At 41.8% G+C, this 20,955-nt stretch overlaps 2 protein-coding genes across 2 annotated transcripts in view; both read right to left on the reverse strand.

Annotated features, from left to right (window-relative positions):
- cpne2 (copine II) overlaps positions 1-20,955 on the reverse strand; it is a 247,181-nt gene that overhangs the window by 163,688 nt on the left and 62,538 nt on the right. The window lies entirely within an intron of this gene.
- Positions 1-20,955, reverse strand: part of LOC127353460 (protein NLRC5-like) — a 180,870-nt gene that overhangs the window by 4,007 nt on the left and 155,908 nt on the right. The window contains exons 2-6 of the mRNA XM_051382725.1: positions 2,092-2,175; positions 1,794-1,883; positions 1,259-1,339; positions 1,053-1,136; positions 275-358 (exon numbers count right to left, since the gene is read on the reverse strand). Coding sequence (XP_051238685.1) covers positions 275-358; positions 1,053-1,136; positions 1,259-1,339; positions 1,794-1,883; positions 2,092-2,175 — 423 coding nt within the window. The remainder of the gene's footprint in view (positions 1-274; positions 359-1,052; positions 1,137-1,258; positions 1,340-1,793; positions 1,884-2,091; positions 2,176-20,955) is intronic.

Consider the following 20,955-nt stretch of genomic DNA (forward strand, 5'->3'; position numbering starts at 1 on the left):
ATTGCCAGCACTGGCACGTTTTGCCTGGAACCGGTTTGGTGAGAAAACAAATGCCCAGTGTTTGCCAGCTAGATTAGACCAGCCCAGTCTACCGCCATCTTTCATTTGAAACACTCAAAACACACAAAATCCTACCAGCAGAGTCACTCATTCTTAATAAATGCACTCCCTATTTTGGGGGTTTGTTATCACCAGTAAAGTTTCAGATGTTTTAAAATTGTTTTGAGTGTATCATTATTAGTTATGTTGTTATCACTCTGTGGGCAAGTCTTACTTGATCTCCTGGATGATACTAAGCTGAGGCAGGACCTCCAACAGTTTCCTCAGACCTTTGTTGCCTAAACAGTTACTGGACAAACTGATGGACAAGAATGTGGGGTTCAAATAATGTCAGAGACAAAAACAAGAGTTCAAAATAGGTAGAAATGATAAAATAAACTAGGTTTGCGTAAAAAATATTAATACATAAAAATAACATTAAATTGCAATGTATGGCCACTGCAGAGACATGATGACTGCTAAAGAGGTACAGTTGCTAGGGTGATGCAGCATTTACCTCAAGACATTACCAATAAGAGTAACTATAAACTAGAGATGAATAAGTTTGTTTTTCCAAAGCTGAATTCAACATAGGGGGACTGTCTGTGCTCATAAGCAACAGGTGGTGTAACGCCGGGCACGTCTGTGTGAAAGAGCGTGTCTGCAGCCCGGACATCGAGCTTGTCGCCGTCAGACTTCATCACCATCACTGTTTACATTTATGATGTCTTATTTATTCTCCTGTACAGCACTTTGGTCAACTTTGGTTGTTTTTAAAGTGCTTAACAAATAAAGTTAGATTGGATTGGATAGTTGATTTCAGCTACTGGACTGAAATGGGTTGCTACTGCTGACCAACACGTAACATGAGAGGTCAGGAGAGAATAGTATTTTTAGATTTTTTTACACAGCAGTATGTACTATACAGTCTATCTTAGTAAAGAGTGTGTTAATGACTTGCTGTTACATGTTATAAAATGTTTGGTTTTTGATTATGTTTGTGTGTATCTAACTCCAGCAAACTGAGATCAGACGAGGTTCCGAAACTCCTCCACACTTTCTCCAGATCAGCAGGCTGCAGACCACAGCAGCTGAGACTAACAGAGGCAACAGCATCATAATTACCACCAGTAATACCAATATTTAGTAACATAAATGTATAAAATAAAGTTTCCCTCTGTCCAAAAAATCTTGTTTATTGTTTGTACTTAATACATACCAGAGCATTTTAGATCTTTTATCTGCAGGTTTTTCTCTCCCTCCAGAGAACACTATAGAGACCTGAATAGGACTCTGTAGTCTGAAACATGAAGAAAATACAGATACAGTTTGGAAGTCAACCCTGGTCCACCATGAAACTTATACAAGATATACAAGCCAGTGCACATACAGTGAGAATGGACAAAGAAGACATCTTGTGTCCAGCAAGAAAACTTGAGAAATGAACAACATGTGCATATTAATAGGGTTATTAATTAGGGTTAGGGTTAAGGGTTATTTATACTTTTTTGAGGAAAGCACACATGTTATTGTTCTAAACTGTTGTAAAACATGTCTGGGAGTTTTTAAGTTACCTATATATGTGGCTTATTATTACTAAACAAACTAAACAATTGCAGGCTAAATAAAATTTAAATATGTTGCTGATTGTTTGTAGGAGAGGAATGGTATGATGGTCCTGTCTGATGTGAGCAAATTTGTTAGTGCAGTATGTTTAAGAGGTGTGTGCATTTATGGTACGTATATGTTTGTACCTGATATGAAGCTCCATCACAGTCGGACATTCAGACAGGAGAGCAGTCAAAATCACCAAGCCCTCCACTGAAGAGCAGCTGTCGTTCACACTGAGAAGCAACATCTGAACGTCAACAATCTGCTGCTGTTCAGTTCTTATGAATGTCATACACTGTTTTTGTTAGTATAGCATAACTGGCATATTAGTATTTAGTAGTATATTAGTAAAAATGTGCCATATGCAGAATAGATATAGCTTTATGTCACTCTTATCTTGTGTGCTTTGTGATGGGTAGTTTGGTATAAATCCAGTCTTACATGATCTTTTTGGTGACACTGAACTTTGGCAAGAACTGAGTCAGTGTCCTCAGAGCTTCCACATCCCATTGGCCTCCAGACAGACTAGGGTGGACACACACACACACACACACACACACACACATATACACACAGAACTATATAAACATTTGTTTTGAATTAATTCACTCGCAGTAGTAGTATTACAAATAATTCAATCTGAATTACAGCCAGGGTATCCACTCTCACTAGCAGTGATAAATGATAGTGCTGAATATCTAATTATAACACGCATAAATGTCAGTTGTGGTCAACCTTGCTCCAGTGACAAAACGGGAAGTAGTAGGAAGTCACATAAAACAAATCATCTGCCAGTTACTTACACTGTGAATGCTTGAACTTTGACCACACAGACAAATAAAACAAGAGGTCAATAACTAGCAGTTATTATACTCAGCACTGCATTATTCTCTGTCAGTACATTGTATCCAGTGGTGGAACAAGTATTTGAAAATTACGCAAGGGCCCAGACTCTCTCTTGTGTCAATGTTTACAACTTCAGTGAGTAGTGGTCAGTGGATAAACGGAACTATCTATCAGAAAAAGAGGAAAAAAACACCATGAGAGTGAATGAGATTCACGCGTGAATAAGTGTTTGTATGTGCGTGCACGGAACGAAACTCGCACTATCTAGCAGCAGTAAAGTCTCTGGGCACCGGTTCAGACAGTATATGGGCGTGATGGCAAGGTTTAGTTACAGCTCTGTAATGTAAGATGTAAAGCAATGGACTGACATTGACTATTGATTAGTGTTGCTTTCGTCAACGAAAATTATGACTTAATATCTTCGTCAACGAACCTTTATCACGTGACGGAAACGAGACGAGACGCAACGTAAATGGTGGTCATGTGACGAAAACTATAATCAAATATATAATGCAATATGGTTGACGAACAAAAATGGGACTAAATGTGGTTTGCAAAATAAAAACTCTGCTAAAATATCTCTTCATTTCCGTTGACCAAAACGAGACGAGACGAAATGTTATAACGTTATTTCGTCTCGCTATTATTATTATTTTGCAATATTTCTGTTTCCTGAGTCTCGGGGCTGCATCAGTGCACTGCGCAGACGCAGGCGACGTCACTTGCTCAATCGCCACTCGCGGCATTATTTAGTCTGCGCTTATTTATTATGTTATTGTAGCTCGAGCATTCAAGCACCTTGTTTCTCTTTAAGTTAAACTTGAATGTATTGTCAACTTTTTCTGGCATTGTCATTTGAAGCTGTTTTATTTATTTATTTATTTTATTTAAATGTATGTGTGTGTACTTCTTACATGTTTGGTAGGTAAAATAAATATGTTGTAAATTCAAATCAGAGCGTCTTCCGTGTCTGGAATTGAATGTATTCTTGAGTCTATAAGGTAACAATAATATAATAATAACATAACCTTGTTTGACTTGTGAAATGGGTGACTTAAAGAAAATTTTGGTTTTGTCTGTACTATACTAGGTACTTGTACTATACTATAACTGGGTTAAATAGAATTGCATTACTAAAAAGAGACTAAAATACAATTTTCATTGACTAAAACTAGACGAAAATAAAAATGGATAATTCTGACTAAAATAAGACTAAAATGCTCAGACTTTTAGTGGACTGAAACTTGACTAGACTAGAAAGAGTATAAACGTGACTAAAACTAATAAAAACTAAAATGACAGTTTGACACAAAGACTAGACTAAAACTAAAATTAAAACAGGCCATCAAAAACAACACTACTGTTGATTAAATATTGAATTTAAAATGTTGATTATCCTGTAATATGGATCCACATCTCTCAGTAAACAATAACCATCAAGTATTCAGTCAAGCCATATACAGTATGTATATATATATATATATATATATATATATATATATATATATATATATAGATAGTATTTTATATTTTGAAGTGTATAAAAGGAAATCGGGGTTAACCAGTTTGAATGGACCTGGTATTTTGTGCAGCCAGAGCCTGTAGGCTTATGACAAGTTGGGAATTGATACTCTTTAGACTGTTGTGGGGTAAAGGAAAAAGCTGAATGTTTATTAAGAGTGTTTAATTTTAATCTGTGATCGATTGCACTCTGGGATCGATTGCTTTAGTCTCTGCCCACATACTCTTTAGACTGTTGTGGGGTAAGGGGAAAAGCTGAATGTTTATTAAGCCTCCTGATGTCCCAGAAATAAGTGACATTATGAATGAACTAAAAACATCTTCAGCTGGCCATGATGACATTTATGCATCCCTAGTTTAACAGGTCAAGCAGTCAATTTTGCAGCCACTAAGTTACATTATTTCTCTGTCTATGGCAACAGGCGTTGTACCAGAGGATTTAAAAGTTGCCAAAGTTATTCCTCTATTTAAACTGGATGATCCATGTTGTTTTAATAATTATAGACCCATATCTATTTTGCCATGTTTTTCAAAAATATTAGAAAAAATCATATACAAAAGGATCCTTTCTCATGTAGATTCTAATTCAATTCTTTACAAACATCAGTATGGTTTTCGGAAAAATCACTCCACTTATATGCCATTGCTTCATTTGATTGACAAAGTTACCTCTGCATTAGAAAATAATGAATATATTTGTAGTATATTCATCGAATTTACAAAAGCTTTTGATACAGTTAACCATCATATTTTACTGGAAAAAACTGCATAAATATGGTTTTCATGATGTTACGTTTGAATGGTTAAAAAACTATGTCTGAAATAGAAGACAGTTTGTTTGTATTAATGGATGCTATTCCAACAAAGCTACATTACTTTGTGGGGTCCCCCAGGGATCCATTCTTGGACCATTATTATTTATTATTTATATTAATGATTTATCAAATGTCTCAAATATTCTTTCTCCAATAATGTTTGCAGATAATACAACTCTAGTTTATTCTCACTCAAATTTCAATTTTCTAATTAAAAATTTGAATGTTGGTTTAACTAGATATGCTACATGGTTCCGTTTAAATAAGTTATTTCTGAATATAAAAAAAATCTAACTATATAATATTTTGTGGCAAAAAATCATACTCTAAGGATTTTTGTAAAGTTAAAATTCAGTCTGTTGAGTTGCCTCAAGTCTCAACAACAAGATTCTTGGGAATCTTTGTTGATGAGAGTTTGAATTGGAAAGCACAAATACACTGGGTTAGTAAAAAAAATAATAAATCTATCGGTATAATTAGGAGGATTAGTAATCTTGTTACCACAAACTGTCTTCTTACACTTTATTACAGTTTAATTTATCCATATCTTTCATATTGTAATAGTTTGGGCAAGCACCTTTCCTACTTCACTCAATAGAATTTTGGTTCTTCAGAAACGTTTTGTTAGGATGGCAACCCGATCTGAGTCACATGTCTCATCTGTACCTCTTTTTCAGAAACTTCAGATACTTACTGTTCATGACATCAATATCTCTCAAATATGTGTTTTTATTTATAAGGTATATTCAGATCATGAAAACTTTCCAGAGCACTTTAAGACTTATTTTAAATTTAATTCTCAGGTTCACTCTTATCCTACGCGACAATCTTTAGATCTTCATCCCCCAAGATTTTTTACGTGCAGAGGTCAATTTACTATTAAATTTAGGGGTACCAAATTATGGAATACCTTTTCCCATCTGGCAAAAAACTCCATCTCTATAAAATGTTTCAAAAGATGTCTAAAAGCCCATTTAACAGCTGTCTTAAAATTCTAATTCACACACAAACACACTTTTATATCATGTTCATATTTTTGTTTTCATATTGTTATTTTGTTGTCATTATAACTTGTTGTTGATGTTATGTATTCTTTTTCTCTATTATCAGTTTGTTATTACTTTATGTAGTTATAATATTCTCTGTATGTTAATTTTCTGTTCCTTATAACTATGACATTTTAGGTGGAGGCTTTAAATAAGCCCATCTGGGTTTTCTGCCTCTCCCTGCACTTTACACTATTTGTTATCTTTGTCGTTTTAATGTAATTCTAATCTGTGCAAATAAATAAATAAATAAAAACAAAAAATATTAACTTCAATATAAAATATTCTATTCAATAAATATTGTTTATTTATATATATAATAATACATATATATATATATATATATAAATAAATAATATATATAATTCTCTTCTGTATAGTTCTACTAATTCTTGGATTGAGAGAGGGAGTAAACTGTTTTAAAAGGAGGGAGGATTGTAGTGGGAGCACTGGGTATCAGGTGCCACTATGTGGCAATGGCTAATAGTTTACATGGCTTACGGGTCAGATAGGAGGACCTCCTAGCACAATTTTTAGGACCCCAGGGAGGTCTGGACCAGCTTTGCATTACTGTTGCATTTTATTGTTGTAGTTAAAGGGAAACCTTGCCGACTTTCAGCCAGCTTTATATCATTACCAAGAGCTTATTTGCCAGCAAGAGTCCACCAGATGACACATTTGCAAAAGCTCTGGGTGCAGTCAACACGTAATCAACACTGTAATCATACAAAGCTGGTCCAAAATCAGCAAAGTTTTCCTTTAAGGTGAAGGTTTAAGGTTAAGGAGCTATCAACTTTATATACTGTTGGGGAGTTTAAGATCATATGTTCATAGCATTTCTATCCAGTGAAAACCACGTAACTCTAAATGGTCAATTTTTCATGAGCTCAGAAAAACAGCACAATGCATTTTGTGACAATGCATTTTCCAGCTAATACAAGAGAGTTTTTAAGTATTTTATTTAACTTAATAGGAAGGAACATATTCTCAACCCATAGAGGAACATTCACATTCACAAGCACCAAATTTGGAGATACGTGGTTTTCACTGGACAAGAAGGGTAAAAGTAAATCTGACAGACATGTAGAGGAGTAAAAAGTACAATATTTGCCTCTGAGATGTTGTATAAGTATAAAGTTGTATATAATGGAAATTCATACTTGAAGGTGGGTAATGTGATTCAAATTTTTTTAACTTTCGCTCTTTTCCACCAGGTTGTAGACTGTCCTACCAGAAACAACAGAACAATTGATCTCCTGTATGCTAATGTGAGGGATGCATACAGAGCGACTCCCCTGCCCCCACTGGGGAAGTCTGATCACAACCTGGTTCACCTACAGCCACTGTACACCCCCCTGGTCCAAAAACGGCCGGAGATAACTCGCACCATCAGGAGGTGGTCCCCTGAGATGGAAAGTGCCCTGAGAGACTGTTAAGCGTCCGGTATACTCGACGCAGACCAACTGTCGCGCGACAACGTGACGTCACAGGAGCACCGTGACTATCTATACTTGCGCGTGGTGGTCGCGGCACTAGTTGCAGTCTTCTCCTGAACAGAGGTGTCGCTAGTGAGGAAAGGCTACCGACGTTGCTATTTCTACGCACTAGAAGAAGAAAAAGTTCTTCTTTCCAAATCGGTCGCGGAGGTTCTTCAAAATATTCCACCATATGTCCTCCTCTATTCCAACATTCATGGCGATTTCTCGCCATTCTCATTTTGACGTCATGTTGTGGCGCGACAGCTCGAGTGCGTCGTGTATACTGGACGCTTTACAACACCACAGTCTGGGATGTGCTGATCAACCTGCATGGTGAGGACATAGAGGGGACGACACACTGTCTGACGGAGTACCTGAACTTCTGCGCAGACGTGGTCTCACCTGTCAAGACTGTCCGCTGTTACCCTAATAATAAGCCATGGGTAACGCGGGAAGTGAAGGCTGTCCTCAGGAGCAGGGACAGGGAGGCCATGAAGGCAGCACAGCAGGAGGTGAAACACTGTGTGAGGGAAGCTAATGGTGCTATCCATTTGTCTCATAAACCCCCAGCCCGAGTTGGAAAGTGTAAATCTCGCAGCTATCTCGAGACATTTCACCGAGACACACCCCCTTTTGGTCGTAATTTCAGCCGTCCAGCTCGGGGTACACCGAGCTAAACAAGGACGAACGTACGACCCGCAAAACAAAGATGGCAGTGCCCATATTGAGATGTATTTTCTTTGTATTTGTACTACGTTGGTCGTTTTAATGTCGATTTTAAATGCTCCTACACACTTGTTTACATTGCTGCTTTAGTCCGGTCACCACTTTATGCATTGCACGGTGTTGTTGTGCGTGCAATACATTGTAAAGTTTTATTTTCGAGCTGGTTTGCTAAATAGGCTAATGTAGCTAACAATAACACTAGCCTGCCACTGCCCCTGGTGGCTCGAGAAAGACGCCACAGCACTTGTCGAAATCAAAATAGGCGAAAATGGCAAAATATTATTGAAATATAAGACTTGCAATAACGGAATTACTTGAAATGTTAGTGTTTCTGTAGAAAAACATATTATTATTTCACATTGAGCTTGTTTAGATGAGCCACAAGCAATAACAAGAAAGCTGCTGCACTTCTTTCCGACTTGTAATGCCCAACGACAATTGGAACGCTATAAGTGGTGCAAGCCAGGCAAATACGTCACTTTCTCACGGCAGAGCAACTTGGGCGGGGGATTTACGAGACAAATGGATAGCACCATAAGGACAGCTACAGGAGAAAGGTGGAGCAGAAGCTGAGGGAGAACAACATGAGGGAGGTCTAGGAAGGTGTGAGGACCATCACAGGTCACAACACAAAGACCACAGCTACAGGGGGGACAATGGAGAGGCGAATGAGCTGAATTACTTCTTCAACAGGTTCAACCAGCCCTTGTCCCACCCACCCCCACTGTATCCATCTCTCCTTCTTCCCTCTACACACCTTCCCCCTGACACCACAACACCCCCCTCCTCCTCCCCCACCTCAACACAACCCCCGCTTCACATCACCACAGACCAGGTCAGAGGACAGCTGAGGAAGCTCTGGCCCAGGAAAGCAGCAGGCCCGGACAAAGTGTGTCCGAGACTACTGAAGACCTGCACTGCAGAACTGGGGGAACCGCTACAACGGATATTCAACCTTAGCCTGCAGCTAGGGAGAGTGCCCACCCTCTGGAAGACATCCTGCATCGTTCCGGTTCCCAAGAAGAACAGGCCCAGCGAGCTGAATGACTTCCGACCGGTGGCACTGACTTCACACCCGATGAAGACGTTGGAGCGGCTCTTCCTCAGCCACCTCAGACTCCAGGTACAACATGCCCAGGACCGCCTGCAGTTTACATACCAGCCAGATGTTGGTGTGGAGGATGCCATCCTCTACATGCTACACCAAGTCCACTCCCATCTGGATAAGGGAAGTGGCACAGTGAGGATTCTCTTCTTGGACTTCTCCAGTGCCTTTAATACCATCCAGCCCCCTTTGCTTCAGGAGAAACTGAACAGGATGGGAGTGGACCCCTATCTGGTGGAGTGGATCAATGATTACCTCACTGACAGGCCACAGTACGTCAGGCTGAAGGACACCACGTCTGACACTGTGGTCAGCAGTACTGGAGCCCCCCAGGGCCCCTATTCTCTTCATCCTATACACCTCTGACTTTAGTTACAACTCGGAGGTGTGTTACATACAGAAGTACATCGATAACACAGCCATCGTTGGGTGTATCAGGGGTGACTGAGAGGAGGACTATCGGAGTCTGGTGGGGGACTTTGCTCTCTAGTGCCACACTAACCGCCTACAGCTCAACACCTCTAAGACAAAGGAGCTGGTCATTGACTTTGGGAGGTCCAGACCAAGACCGCGACCAGTCCTGCTAGAGGGAGCTGAGGTGGAGGCTGTGGAATAATACAAATACCTCGGGCTGTGGCTGGATAATAAACTGGACTGGACAACACACACCAGCCACCTGTATGGGAAGACACAAAGCAGGTTTTACTTCCTTAGGAGATTGTGGTCTTTCAAGATCTGCAGCAAACTGTTGTGGATGTTTTACCAGTCTGTGGTTACCAGCGTCCTCTTCTACACTGTGGTGTGCTGGGGGGACAGTATATCCAAGAAGGACACCTCCAGACTGGATAAACTGATCAGGCGGGCCACCTCTGTGGTTGGCATGAAGCTGGACTCACTGGTGACGGTGGCAGAGATGAAGACACTGGACAAACTGCTGGACATTACTGACAATGCCAGCCATCCCATGCACACCGTCATCAGCAACCAGAGGAGCCTGTTCAGTGAAAGGCTGCTCCTTCCCAAGTGCAGGACCAACAGACTCAAGAACTCCTTTGTCCCTCATGCCATCATACTCTACAACTCCTCACTCAGGGGGAAGAGGAAAGGAGTGGTAGCCACTCACTGTGCAATAATAATCTACTCATACATACCTGGACACTCTTCTTTTTTTTAAAAAGTATATTTTTTTGGGCTTTTATTGCCTTTATGATAATGAAAGCTGGAGGCAGAAGGAGGGGACGACACGCAGGAAAGGGCTGTAGGTCGGATTCGAACCCTAGGCCGCTGCAGCAAGGACTCAGCCTCGGTACATGGGTCGCCAGCTCTACCCACTGAGCTATTCAGATCAATACTAACTCAGCATGTACACAGTACTGCAGCAAGGGACAGAAAACCAATTCATTCATTTGTATTTAATCAATTGGTACTCATTGGTCATGTGAAACTAAATTGAAACGCCTTACAACTCTTTCGAGTTCTACCTTTGGCCCAAGTAATGGAAATCAGCAGATTGAACAACGGTGGCTGATTTTGTCCAGTTTTGGGTAGATCTATTGAAAGGAGATGGCTACTTCTCAGACAGCTTCTTGGACAACTCCTTGATCCAGTTTTGCGTTCTTCAAACAATGCAGGTAACTGATACATTATAATATAAAGGATTGCTCAGCAATATTTTTAAGAGGCACAAATGACCATGTGTAAAACAAAAGTCATTGTCTGAGTTCTGTGCAGAGAATGAATAGTACATAAATTATGCAGTAATCACAAGTGCCCAATATTTTTATACAATCTAACTTAATATTAGTCCACCAAGTCCACAACTCACGATCACCTCATGGACGTCCCTCCATGTTGCATGCAGTCCCTCATCTGTATGGAGGCAGAGATTGTTTGCACCATGTGGACCTTGTGAAGGTTCAAGTCTGCCTTGAAGAATGTGTGTTCAAGGACTTCCCATGTGACCTAATGTCAGAGCATAATCTGACATTAACAAATTATATGATAAATGATATACGTATATTGAACTCAAACAACTGATAAACAATGAACTAGATCTATCATTAATGTCCCTTGGCCGGTGTCACGTTATATTTCAGAAATGCTTTTTTGTTGTTGTTGAAACTCATATACTGATTGCAGTTTACAAAATTATGTTTTAACCTGTGATGAATGCAAATTCTATATTGTAACTAATTAAACACATAAAAGAAGTATCAAATATTTTCAGTTCTTTTGAACAAAATATATGTACACACAAATGACTCACAGCTTACCAGGCCGAGCTGTTCCAGGATATGGGTCACCTTTCAGATAAGGGCTCCCCAAGTCTGACTATTTGGGAGGAGATATGTGTCATCACGGACCTTATTCTCCTGGTGTCCAGAGGCGCGGTACAGGGCTGTGGCTGCGTCATTGGCCTGGCTGTGGCGGGAGAGAGATCGTTGTGGCTGAATCTCTCCAGCCTGCCAGACCAGGATAAGCAGGTCATAATGGATTCTCCGTTCGGTCACGGGATAAGGGCTTGTTTGGTAAAGCTGTTACCGCAATGCAACAAGCTAGCAACCTGAGGAAGAAGCAAGGGGAAGCCTTTGATCTCTGCCTTCCCCGCAAGACAGCAACTCGCCCACCACCGCCGGAGAAAAGAAGAGTTGGACCAGTGCCCCGATCAGCGCTGTGTAACGGGCCCCGTTCCCCCCGTTCACTGGCGTGGAGAAGCACGAGTTACCCCAGTGCTCCCCAGTTCATTTACCCCCCCCCTCGGTGCCCTTCGGGGTCGGTTCAGAGGGAAGAGAGAATGAGTCAAACACAGTTCATACAAAGCACTTCACATGTTTTTTCATTAAAGAGACTACTGTCGCAGCCAGGTGTAAAGCCAAGGGCGACAGGTGTGATCCAAAAAAGAGAAAAACAGAGGGCACAGCTGCTCCGGTGTTGAGCATCAAGCCCCCAGGTCCTCTTGCCGTCAAGGTAGAAGAATGGCGCGCATGTGCAGTGCATCCCTGGGTGTTTACAACCGTTGCAAGGGGATACAGACTCCAGTTTGTAGCGAAGCCACTGAGTTTCAACGGTGTGGTGTTTTCAGAGGCCATAGGGGAGGCCGCAAAGGCTTTGGAGAGTGAAATTTCTTCTCTCTTAAGCCGGGGAGCAGTCCGAATTGTGCCGGACGAGGAAATTAATCTGGGCTTCTACTTCCGTTATTTCCTCATCCCAAAGAAGGGAGGTTCATTACGGCCAATTTTGGATTTGCGGACCCTCAATTCCCACCTCCGCAAATACAAGTTAAGAATGCTCACACACAATATGCTGTTCGGCACCATTTATTCAGGAGACTGGTTCACATCGATAAACCTGCAGGATGCTTATTTTCACATAAGCATTTATCCAGCGCACAAAGCCATCAGAGCCTCTTGTATTGTTGATGCTGGGGATGATGTCTGGATGTCCAAATACTGTCCAAACTTTCAAAAAAGGTTAAAGGTTCCTGGTGGAGTTAAGTACGTTTTGATAAAGCTTATCTGAATTTATACATTTTAATATAAGGCTGTGGCTAAAGCTGTACAATGGAAAGTTTAATCGTTTTTATTCCACACATTGTTCTTCCTTGTCAAAGTCTGCCAACCCGTTTGCCAACAGTTCAGTCGGAGATTCGGGTTTGTTATGCTAGTAGCTGCTGATGTTGCCTCAAGGTGACTGCCTCAAGGAGAGATGAGGAGCAGGCTACAGAGGTCTGGTAAGCTTTTAATTTATTCTAGCTAACTTCTGCTCAGCTTGAAGTTGAGCTGAGCTTTGCTGGGTATTACATAAGATCACTGAACTTCATGCAATAACGAGAATCATAACAGTTGCAACAAAACTAACAGGAGAGCCAGAGTGATATCAATCAACCTCAGTCTGAACTCACCCACAAGTCTACACAGGCACAATTAGGGAGAACTACTGTGTGGGTCTACCTTACATTTTTGTGGTTTTAAAACTATTTTATGTCTCAACTGCAAAGGTAACTCAGCCAGTGGATCTCTTGGAGTGCAGACAGTGGACCTTCTTACCACGCGACACTGCCTTGCCATGTCATCCCTCCCTGCACTCTGCAACATCTGCTGCATCTTCCTGGAGCATTTACTGGGAGGGAGAGACACAGGTGAAAAAGTGAGAGAAAAAGAAGAAAAAAATGTACAGGTGGCAGGAGGAAGAGGAAAAGAGGACAGTAAAGGAGGGAATCATGCACAAACGGTACATCAAGGAGGAAGAAGAAGAGGGAGTGAAGATGTAACAAATGGTAGAACCCAGCTACTTGCTACACAAGCCCAAATACCCTCCACCCTTACACAGGTCTACCTCACTGTTATTGGTGCATTCCTGAGCCGTGACCCTGACAAAAGAGGAAGCAATGACATGCCAAGACACCGCCACAGAGGTGAAGGCTGAGAAGAGTACCAAACACAACACCTTTTCACACCACTGACATGACATTCATAACATATAGTTTTACTTTCAGTACAGTTTGATTGTACTGAATTCAGAGGACTCCTAGCTGTTCAATGCAGTTTACTATTTTACTCAAAGGGAGAAGTGAAACCCTCTCGAAAGAGTTGTAAGGCGTTTCAATATAGTTTCACATAGCCAATAAGGACCAGTTGATTAAATACAAATGAATGTATTAGTTTTCTGTCCCTCGCTGCAGTACTGTGTACATGCTGAGTCAGTATCGATCTGAGCTGTGTGAGCTGAGTCAGCTGGCCTGGAAAGGCTTAGAGGAAAGCAAGATCCTCTTCATGGAAGAAGACATTCTTCAGGATGTTTTGAAGTTTTCAATTAGGATGGGACCCCTCTCACAGGTCAGACATGGTTGTCCAGTATGTGTGAATGAGCTCTACATGTCTGTGGGCAACTTTTGGCACGCTTTCTTTGAGCCATAACTTGGTTTGCTCAGTGTGCCAAACTAAGAATTTTGACCTCTTGTTTGCCTTTAATTACTACATCTCCACAAGAGCCCTTTGGATTGCATTGTTACATTGACCCTCCTCTGCCAAAAATGCCTATAGCTGTAATATCTGCACTATTCTGTAGCATTAACAACTATAATCAGTTCCTCAATGGACGTGGAGCAAGTGGTTACTATATAACAAGAGCAGAGCAGTAAAAGGTGACGTTAATTGTAATGCCATGAGTTCTGTTGGTGGCAGCTCGTCATCTGAGCACCTCACTGTGGTTGCTTCTATATATTTGGTTTTAACCCACAATAAGAAAATGGAGAGGCCGATACCTGTTAAGCTGGAGATATACTTGCTGTTTAACCAGGCAGATGTGTCACAGGGATGTGCACAACCAACAGTGCAAATGGACACAGCACACTACGAGCTTTATCTCTGGCCTTAGATGACATTAAGAACAGCAGTATAAGAGTGGAAGAAATTGTGTTGTCTGATTGTTGATGAGTATTCATAGATTGTCAGATGGAGATTAGTCAGATGCTGCACTCTTTATTATATGGCCGGGCTCCTTCAAATGAACCTTTGCTCCTTTCTATAAATGACTCCCTCCTAGAGGTGGGCGATGTATATCGTTTGCGATAATATCGTCATTGTTGTTTTGACGATGTGCAAATTGCGACGATGCCCACCCCTATTCCCTCCTTCACTTCGATATTAAAACAAGGATTTATTGTTGTAATTCATGTTTCAAAATTCAGATGCAAATATGACCTATGGCAGCATTGACATTCATGGTCTTTGGTTCTTTGGTTTAATATGTTCACCTCTCTGATTGCACATCCTCACACCTAAAAAACTATGTAATACTGCTGCAAACATATCTTAACACTCTCGTGCTCACAAAATGATAAACCTTTACACATACTGTACCAACTTTACCCTGACATCACTCTCTGTGCCAACATTAACATAGCTGAAGACTGTTGTTAGTGTAGCGGTTGTGTACTCTCTCTCTTACATTGTGTGATGAATCAGGCAAACACTTTTACTTTTGGCACCAGCACGCCGTTTAATCTGATAACAACAGAAGCACATACGGTCTCTCACAGCCACTCTTCTAGTAATAAGCTCCAACATTGCTAAAACATAGAAACAAATAATTGAGCTAACTGTTAAGCAAGCTACACCACGGAGATCAGAAGTTACATTTTACCTGGGAGTTCTGCCAAACATCAGTTGAAATGGGGCAAAACCAGTGGTCTCATGCACTGTAGCGTTGTAGGAGAAGGTGAGAGATCTCAGCAGTTGAGGCCATCTGTGTTTAGCTTTTGCAGCTTGTCTTGGTCCAAAGACTGTTTCAAAACAGCAGAAACAACAGCTCTGCTGGCCACAGTCGAGTGACATAGTGTGTGTAGCATGGCTGGAGGTTCACAGGACCAACGAAAAGCATCCTGCACACAGAGTCCAGAATGTTAGCTTCTTCCAGAAGTGCACCGTAAGAGACTTTGGTGAGGCGATGTAGCAAACTTGGCTGCACAAAGGGCTCACAGCTTAGTGCGTCTGCAACCACATTCTTAGGGCCGCGAATGTACTTGATTTCAAAGTCATATGGAGCAAGCTTTGCAACCCATCTTTGTTCACAGGCATCAAGCTTCGGCTTAGTGAGAATGTAGGTCAAAGGGTTGTTGTCAGTCCACACGGTGAACGGATGACCTCTCAACCAGTGACTGAATTTATCACTAACAGCCCACTTCAGTGCCAGAAACTCAAGCCTGTGTGCTGGATAACGTGACTGAGCGTAGTTCCAAGATTTGCTGGCAAAAGCTATTGGTCGAGCAACATCGTCACTGTCCGCCAGTTGCGATAAAACAGCACCATGGCTGTTGGAGGAGGTGTCAACAGACAGTAGAAAAGACTTACTGAAGTCCGGATGAGCCAGAGTGACATTGTCCAACAAAGCCTGCTTCAGCGTCCTGAAAGCTCCACTGCACTCCGGTGTCCAATCATCAGAAGTCAACTTCCTGCTCACAGGTGCGCTCTTTTTACCTTTGGCATGTCGTGGCTTTCTCATGCCTGATGTCAGGGCAAAGAGAGGCTTGCTGATGCTGGAGTAATCCTCAAAGAACTGTTGGTAGAATCCAAACATACCTAGAAATGACCATACCTTGGTGGGAGAGGGGCTGTTACTGTTCTCATCCATCAAATCCTTCTCAGTCAGATCAGTAATGGCTTTGACCTTCTCTGGGTCAGTGGAGATGCCATCTTTGGTCACAATTTGCCCGAGGAACTTAACTGACGACCTCATGAAGCAGCACTTTTTGGGCGCCAGCTTCAAGTTGTGTGCCTGTAACTTCTCAAACACCATTTCAAGTCTTTGTAGTGCAAGCTGTTCTGTGGGGGCAAAGACAAGAATATCATCGAGGTAACACAGGAGGCTTAAGAAGTTTTGGTCATCAGCTGTTACAGAGTCCCTGTGGAAGCCTATTATACTCGTACAACCAAAAGGGAGAGGTGAATGCGGTGAACTTCTTGTCCTCCCCGTGGACTTCCACATTGTAGTATCCAGAGGTCAGATCCATGGTCGAGAAAAAAGCATTCCCTCCAAGAGCAGCCAAAGCATCAGCCTGGTGAGGCAGGGGATGTGCATCCTTGATGGTCCTCGCATTGAGCCAACGAAAATCTGTGCAAAGCCGCAGATCACCATTCTTCTTCCAAACCAAAACAAGGGGCGAAGCGTACTCACTTGTTGACTTTCTTATGATGTCCCGTTCCTCCATTTAATTTAAAGCCATCCTCAGCTTCTCATAATGTGAAGGAGACAGATGACGACAAGGCAGTCTGAAGGGTCTGCTGTCACTCAGCCTGATTTGGTGAACAAAGTCTTTGGCTTTCCCACAGTCCAAACTGTGACGAGAAAAGACTGATTCATACTTGGCTACAAGTTCAACCAGCTTTGACTTCCAGAAGGGAGACAGTTCACCTGAGTCAACGTCAATGTCCTGTAGTCCAAGGTCACGTAGCACTGAACCACTAGGTTTAGGTGGAGCATAGTCAGAGTCAACAGTCAAGCTCTTTTCACTTCCAGTGTCCGTCTTGTTAACAGCCCTGGTCACATTGCATTTCACATCTGTTTTGACATTTCCATACAAGTAGTCGTTGTCAAAGTCCTCAAGGGGGACACGTCAGCGAGCTTGCAGTTGCATCTGAGAGTTACTGGCTTATTGGAAGGGTTAATGACTCTCACTGGAACCAATCCGTCACCTCATAATGGAGTCACAATCCGTCCCACCATAACTGTCCTGGGCACTGTGCGGGAATCACTTGGCTCCACAATGACTGTGCTGCCAGCTGACAGGCATTTATGAATTGGCAAACGACCCCAAACCAGATGTTCCTTCATGGGCTGTAAAGTCACAGCATGTTTCAGTTTCACGGTGCCCACCTTGTCGGCATTTCACTGCCTCTCCACTTTTCCACAGAAGCCAACAGTTGCAGCAGGTTCTCATCATCAACAGCTGGCTTATCCAAAAGGGACACTTTATCCCAGAAATCATCAGAAGTCTTCAGAACACAAATGAGGTGTTTTATGACATTGCTTCCAAGAATCAAGTCATCACTTTGACCATCCACAATCAGTGTGGGCACTGAGATGTTATAATCCAGCACTTTCATCTGAGGTTCACAGATGCCGACGGGACTTGTTCTCAAACCTCCACATCCAATCAGAACAACTGAAGTGGGCGAGATAGAGTCAGAAGAAACAATATTAGACGTCTCAAGCAGAGGAAGCACACGTGAACTTAGAGAGCAGGCCATCGAGCCACTATCCAACATGGCATGCAGAGTCACAGCACTTTGAATAGACACACTATTGTAGAAAAGGTCATCTTTCGCAGAAAGTCTCTGTGTGTTCTTAAATATCACTGTAGCATCACCTTCTACTGAAACACAGAACTGAGAGTAAACAGACTCCATATCAACATCATCATGTGGGGACATGTCAACCGGCCCTTCACTAGTCCCCCCTCGTGTGGGCCATCTAGTTTCCCTGCTGTGTGGGAGCATCAGCTCGAGCAGCAGGTGCATCATAAGCAGGTGCGTTAGTACAGGTTACTGCCTGATGTCCAGCAGCATGACAGTGGAAGCAGAGACGCTCTGTCCGACAGTGGGACACAGTGTCATGATCGTCACTTTCACAGATGACACACGGGCCTTGAACCTTGGCATGACTGTCACTTCTGGGTCTAGGAGGTCTGGAATGTTGAAAAGACTCCCTCTGCAGCAAGCGCTCCAGAAGAGTGATAACATGTTCGAGAGACTGACCTTCGCTCGACAAGGTTTTACAGGCTGTAGCTGGTTGTGGAGCAGGAGGGCTCACTGCAGTCTGAACATGGCTGTGCACCATCTCCACAGCCTGGGTGGGATGCAAGCGTTTCACCGAATTTGCAGATTGACGTTGCTGCAGACGCTTTTTACGGTGGTGTTCATCCAGCCGTACTTGAACATCATTGGTTGTCCACTCCTCAAGTGGTCTGCAGCTGAAGACTAGCAACAGTTCAGGGTCAGGGCAATGAGTGATGAACATTACCGTTACCTCTCTGGAAGGGTTATCAAGGGTTTTGCCTTGATAACCCTGTCAAGTCCTTCAACAGCAGTGTCAACGGCTTTGTTGAGCCGGATCCAGTAGTCAACGGCAGTCTCAGTGGAGGATGGTTTCGTGTCATAAAAGTCAGCCAAAGGCATAAAAGAAGTCACAGAGTCACTGAAATGCTGTTTCAAAATGTCAGAGATTGGCTGAGGACCTAACTGTAGGTCCACAGTGGGTTTGCTACGTAGCCCAATCTTCACTACATCACAAGCCTTACCTTGCAGTTTACTCAAGACCTCTTCAGCCTGATCACAAAGCTGAATGTTACTTTTCATGTTACACACAGTCCCAGTGAATACTCATTGGAATTAATTATAAACAGTATTTAGACAACCGATACAGTAAAATAAGCACATTCTATGCCAAGTGATGGCAAGTGGAATCATTAACTGTTACATTAGTGACATAATAAATACCACGTTTGTCCATATCTTCCTGTCAGATGGAGATCAGACGTGAGGACGGGACACCTGTCAACTCCTACTGCTTCATTCATCTGACGATACAGGAGTTTTTGCTTACGCTCAGGATTATGACCAGTCAGGATGTTAGTGACACTCAGCTCAGGAAGAGGTAAGGAAATGAATTCAGAGAAGCCAAACGGAACTGGAAATGACCATGGTTATATTTCTCAGGGCAATTGCAGTCTTCCTCTATGAAGCTGTTGATCAGGTGGCCTCCCTGAAGGTGAAAAGTTGGCACTATTTAATGGCAGTACTATCACTGCCATTGAACTCAGTCGTGTAGATGGAAACCATCTGCTTGCACCTATTCAACCACACATGTATGCTGTATGGTCTGTGCTCAGCACAAATGTACCAGAAAAGCTCAGATTAACAATAACTTGTGAAGTGCTCCGAGACTAAAACAGAGACCGAAGCTTGAAAAGTCATCTTATCAATAGTGGAGGAAGATCCTTAACTATAAGTACAGTGTGTAACATTTAGGAGGATCTATTGGCAGCAATAGAATATAATATTTATAGGTATGTTTTCATTACTGTACATCTACAGACGGAGCGGTTCCACAGAGTCTGTCATGTTGAACTGCCTTGTTTCTAGGCCAGAACTGACAAACCAAAAACTGTCTCTATAAGGCCTTTTTTTTCAGGTTTCACAGCCATTATACATGCTTGGAAGGGGAGGATGTGGTGAGGGGTAATCATTTGGTTGCAATACAGCAAGTGAAAGTATGCAAGTATAATCGGGAAAAAGTATTCAAGGTATAGAAATGAAAGTAGTCTTTAATCAGAAAAATTGCCCCTTTGGCTGTCACACTATTATATCATCAGATTATCATTACTGATGGATTAATGTCTAAGCAGCATTCTATTGTTGTAGTTGGTTGAGGTGGAGCTCATTTCAAACTATTTTGTATTAGACTGCAACTTATTTTATATTTTTCGTTATGATTTTGTCTCCTGATTGTTTTCTCAATTAAATTGATTTAATTTAAATCTAATTTTCTACCATTTTCTGCACCAAACAACTTATCGATAATAATCAATCGACAATTAAAATAAACGTTAGTTGCAGTACTAGGAAGTACAAGATTTGAGTAAATGTGCTTTGTTACATTCCATTACTGCATCTCATATATCAAAAATCATAACAATAATTCCATTCAAGTATGTAAGTAAGTAATTACAAAGTATGTCTTCAGTAATTAGTGTTCAGGGGTACTGTTGCATCTAAATTATGATACAGGTTGCACAAGAGTGCTATAGGATTTGACCATATAGAATTACTTATTACTTACTTATTACTTAGAACTAGTCTAGATGAGTAGACTAAAAGACTGTTTGACCACAAATGTGCTGAAGCGGGCTCAAATTGAATGGTCCAATCACAGCAGTGGTGGCTCAGGGGGTCAGCAGAGAGGGATTAGGGGTCGGACACTTACCAGTAAGACATGACACAGCAGGAGGCCTTCCTATGTACCGCCACATTTAGGGCAGGAGAATTAATTACATTTTATTACAATTTTGACTTTCAACGATTATGGAAACAGTTTTTATCTCAGCATGATAATTGAGATAAAAAAAATTATTATGCTGCATCCGTTTCACAATGATGCTCTTATTTTGTCTTGTGTTATAAATCCAGCAAACCCCTCCCTAAAAGCCCAAACTCACTTTCAGGTTACTCACTCGCATGTTTAGTTCATCTTGAGCCAAGACAATTTGTTTT

The sequence above is a fragment of the Dicentrarchus labrax genome, unplaced genomic scaffold, assembly GCF_905237075.1.
Source record: "Dicentrarchus labrax unplaced genomic scaffold, dlabrax2021, whole genome shotgun sequence".
NCBI classification, from domain to species: Eukaryota; Metazoa; Chordata; class Actinopteri; family Moronidae; genus Dicentrarchus; species Dicentrarchus labrax.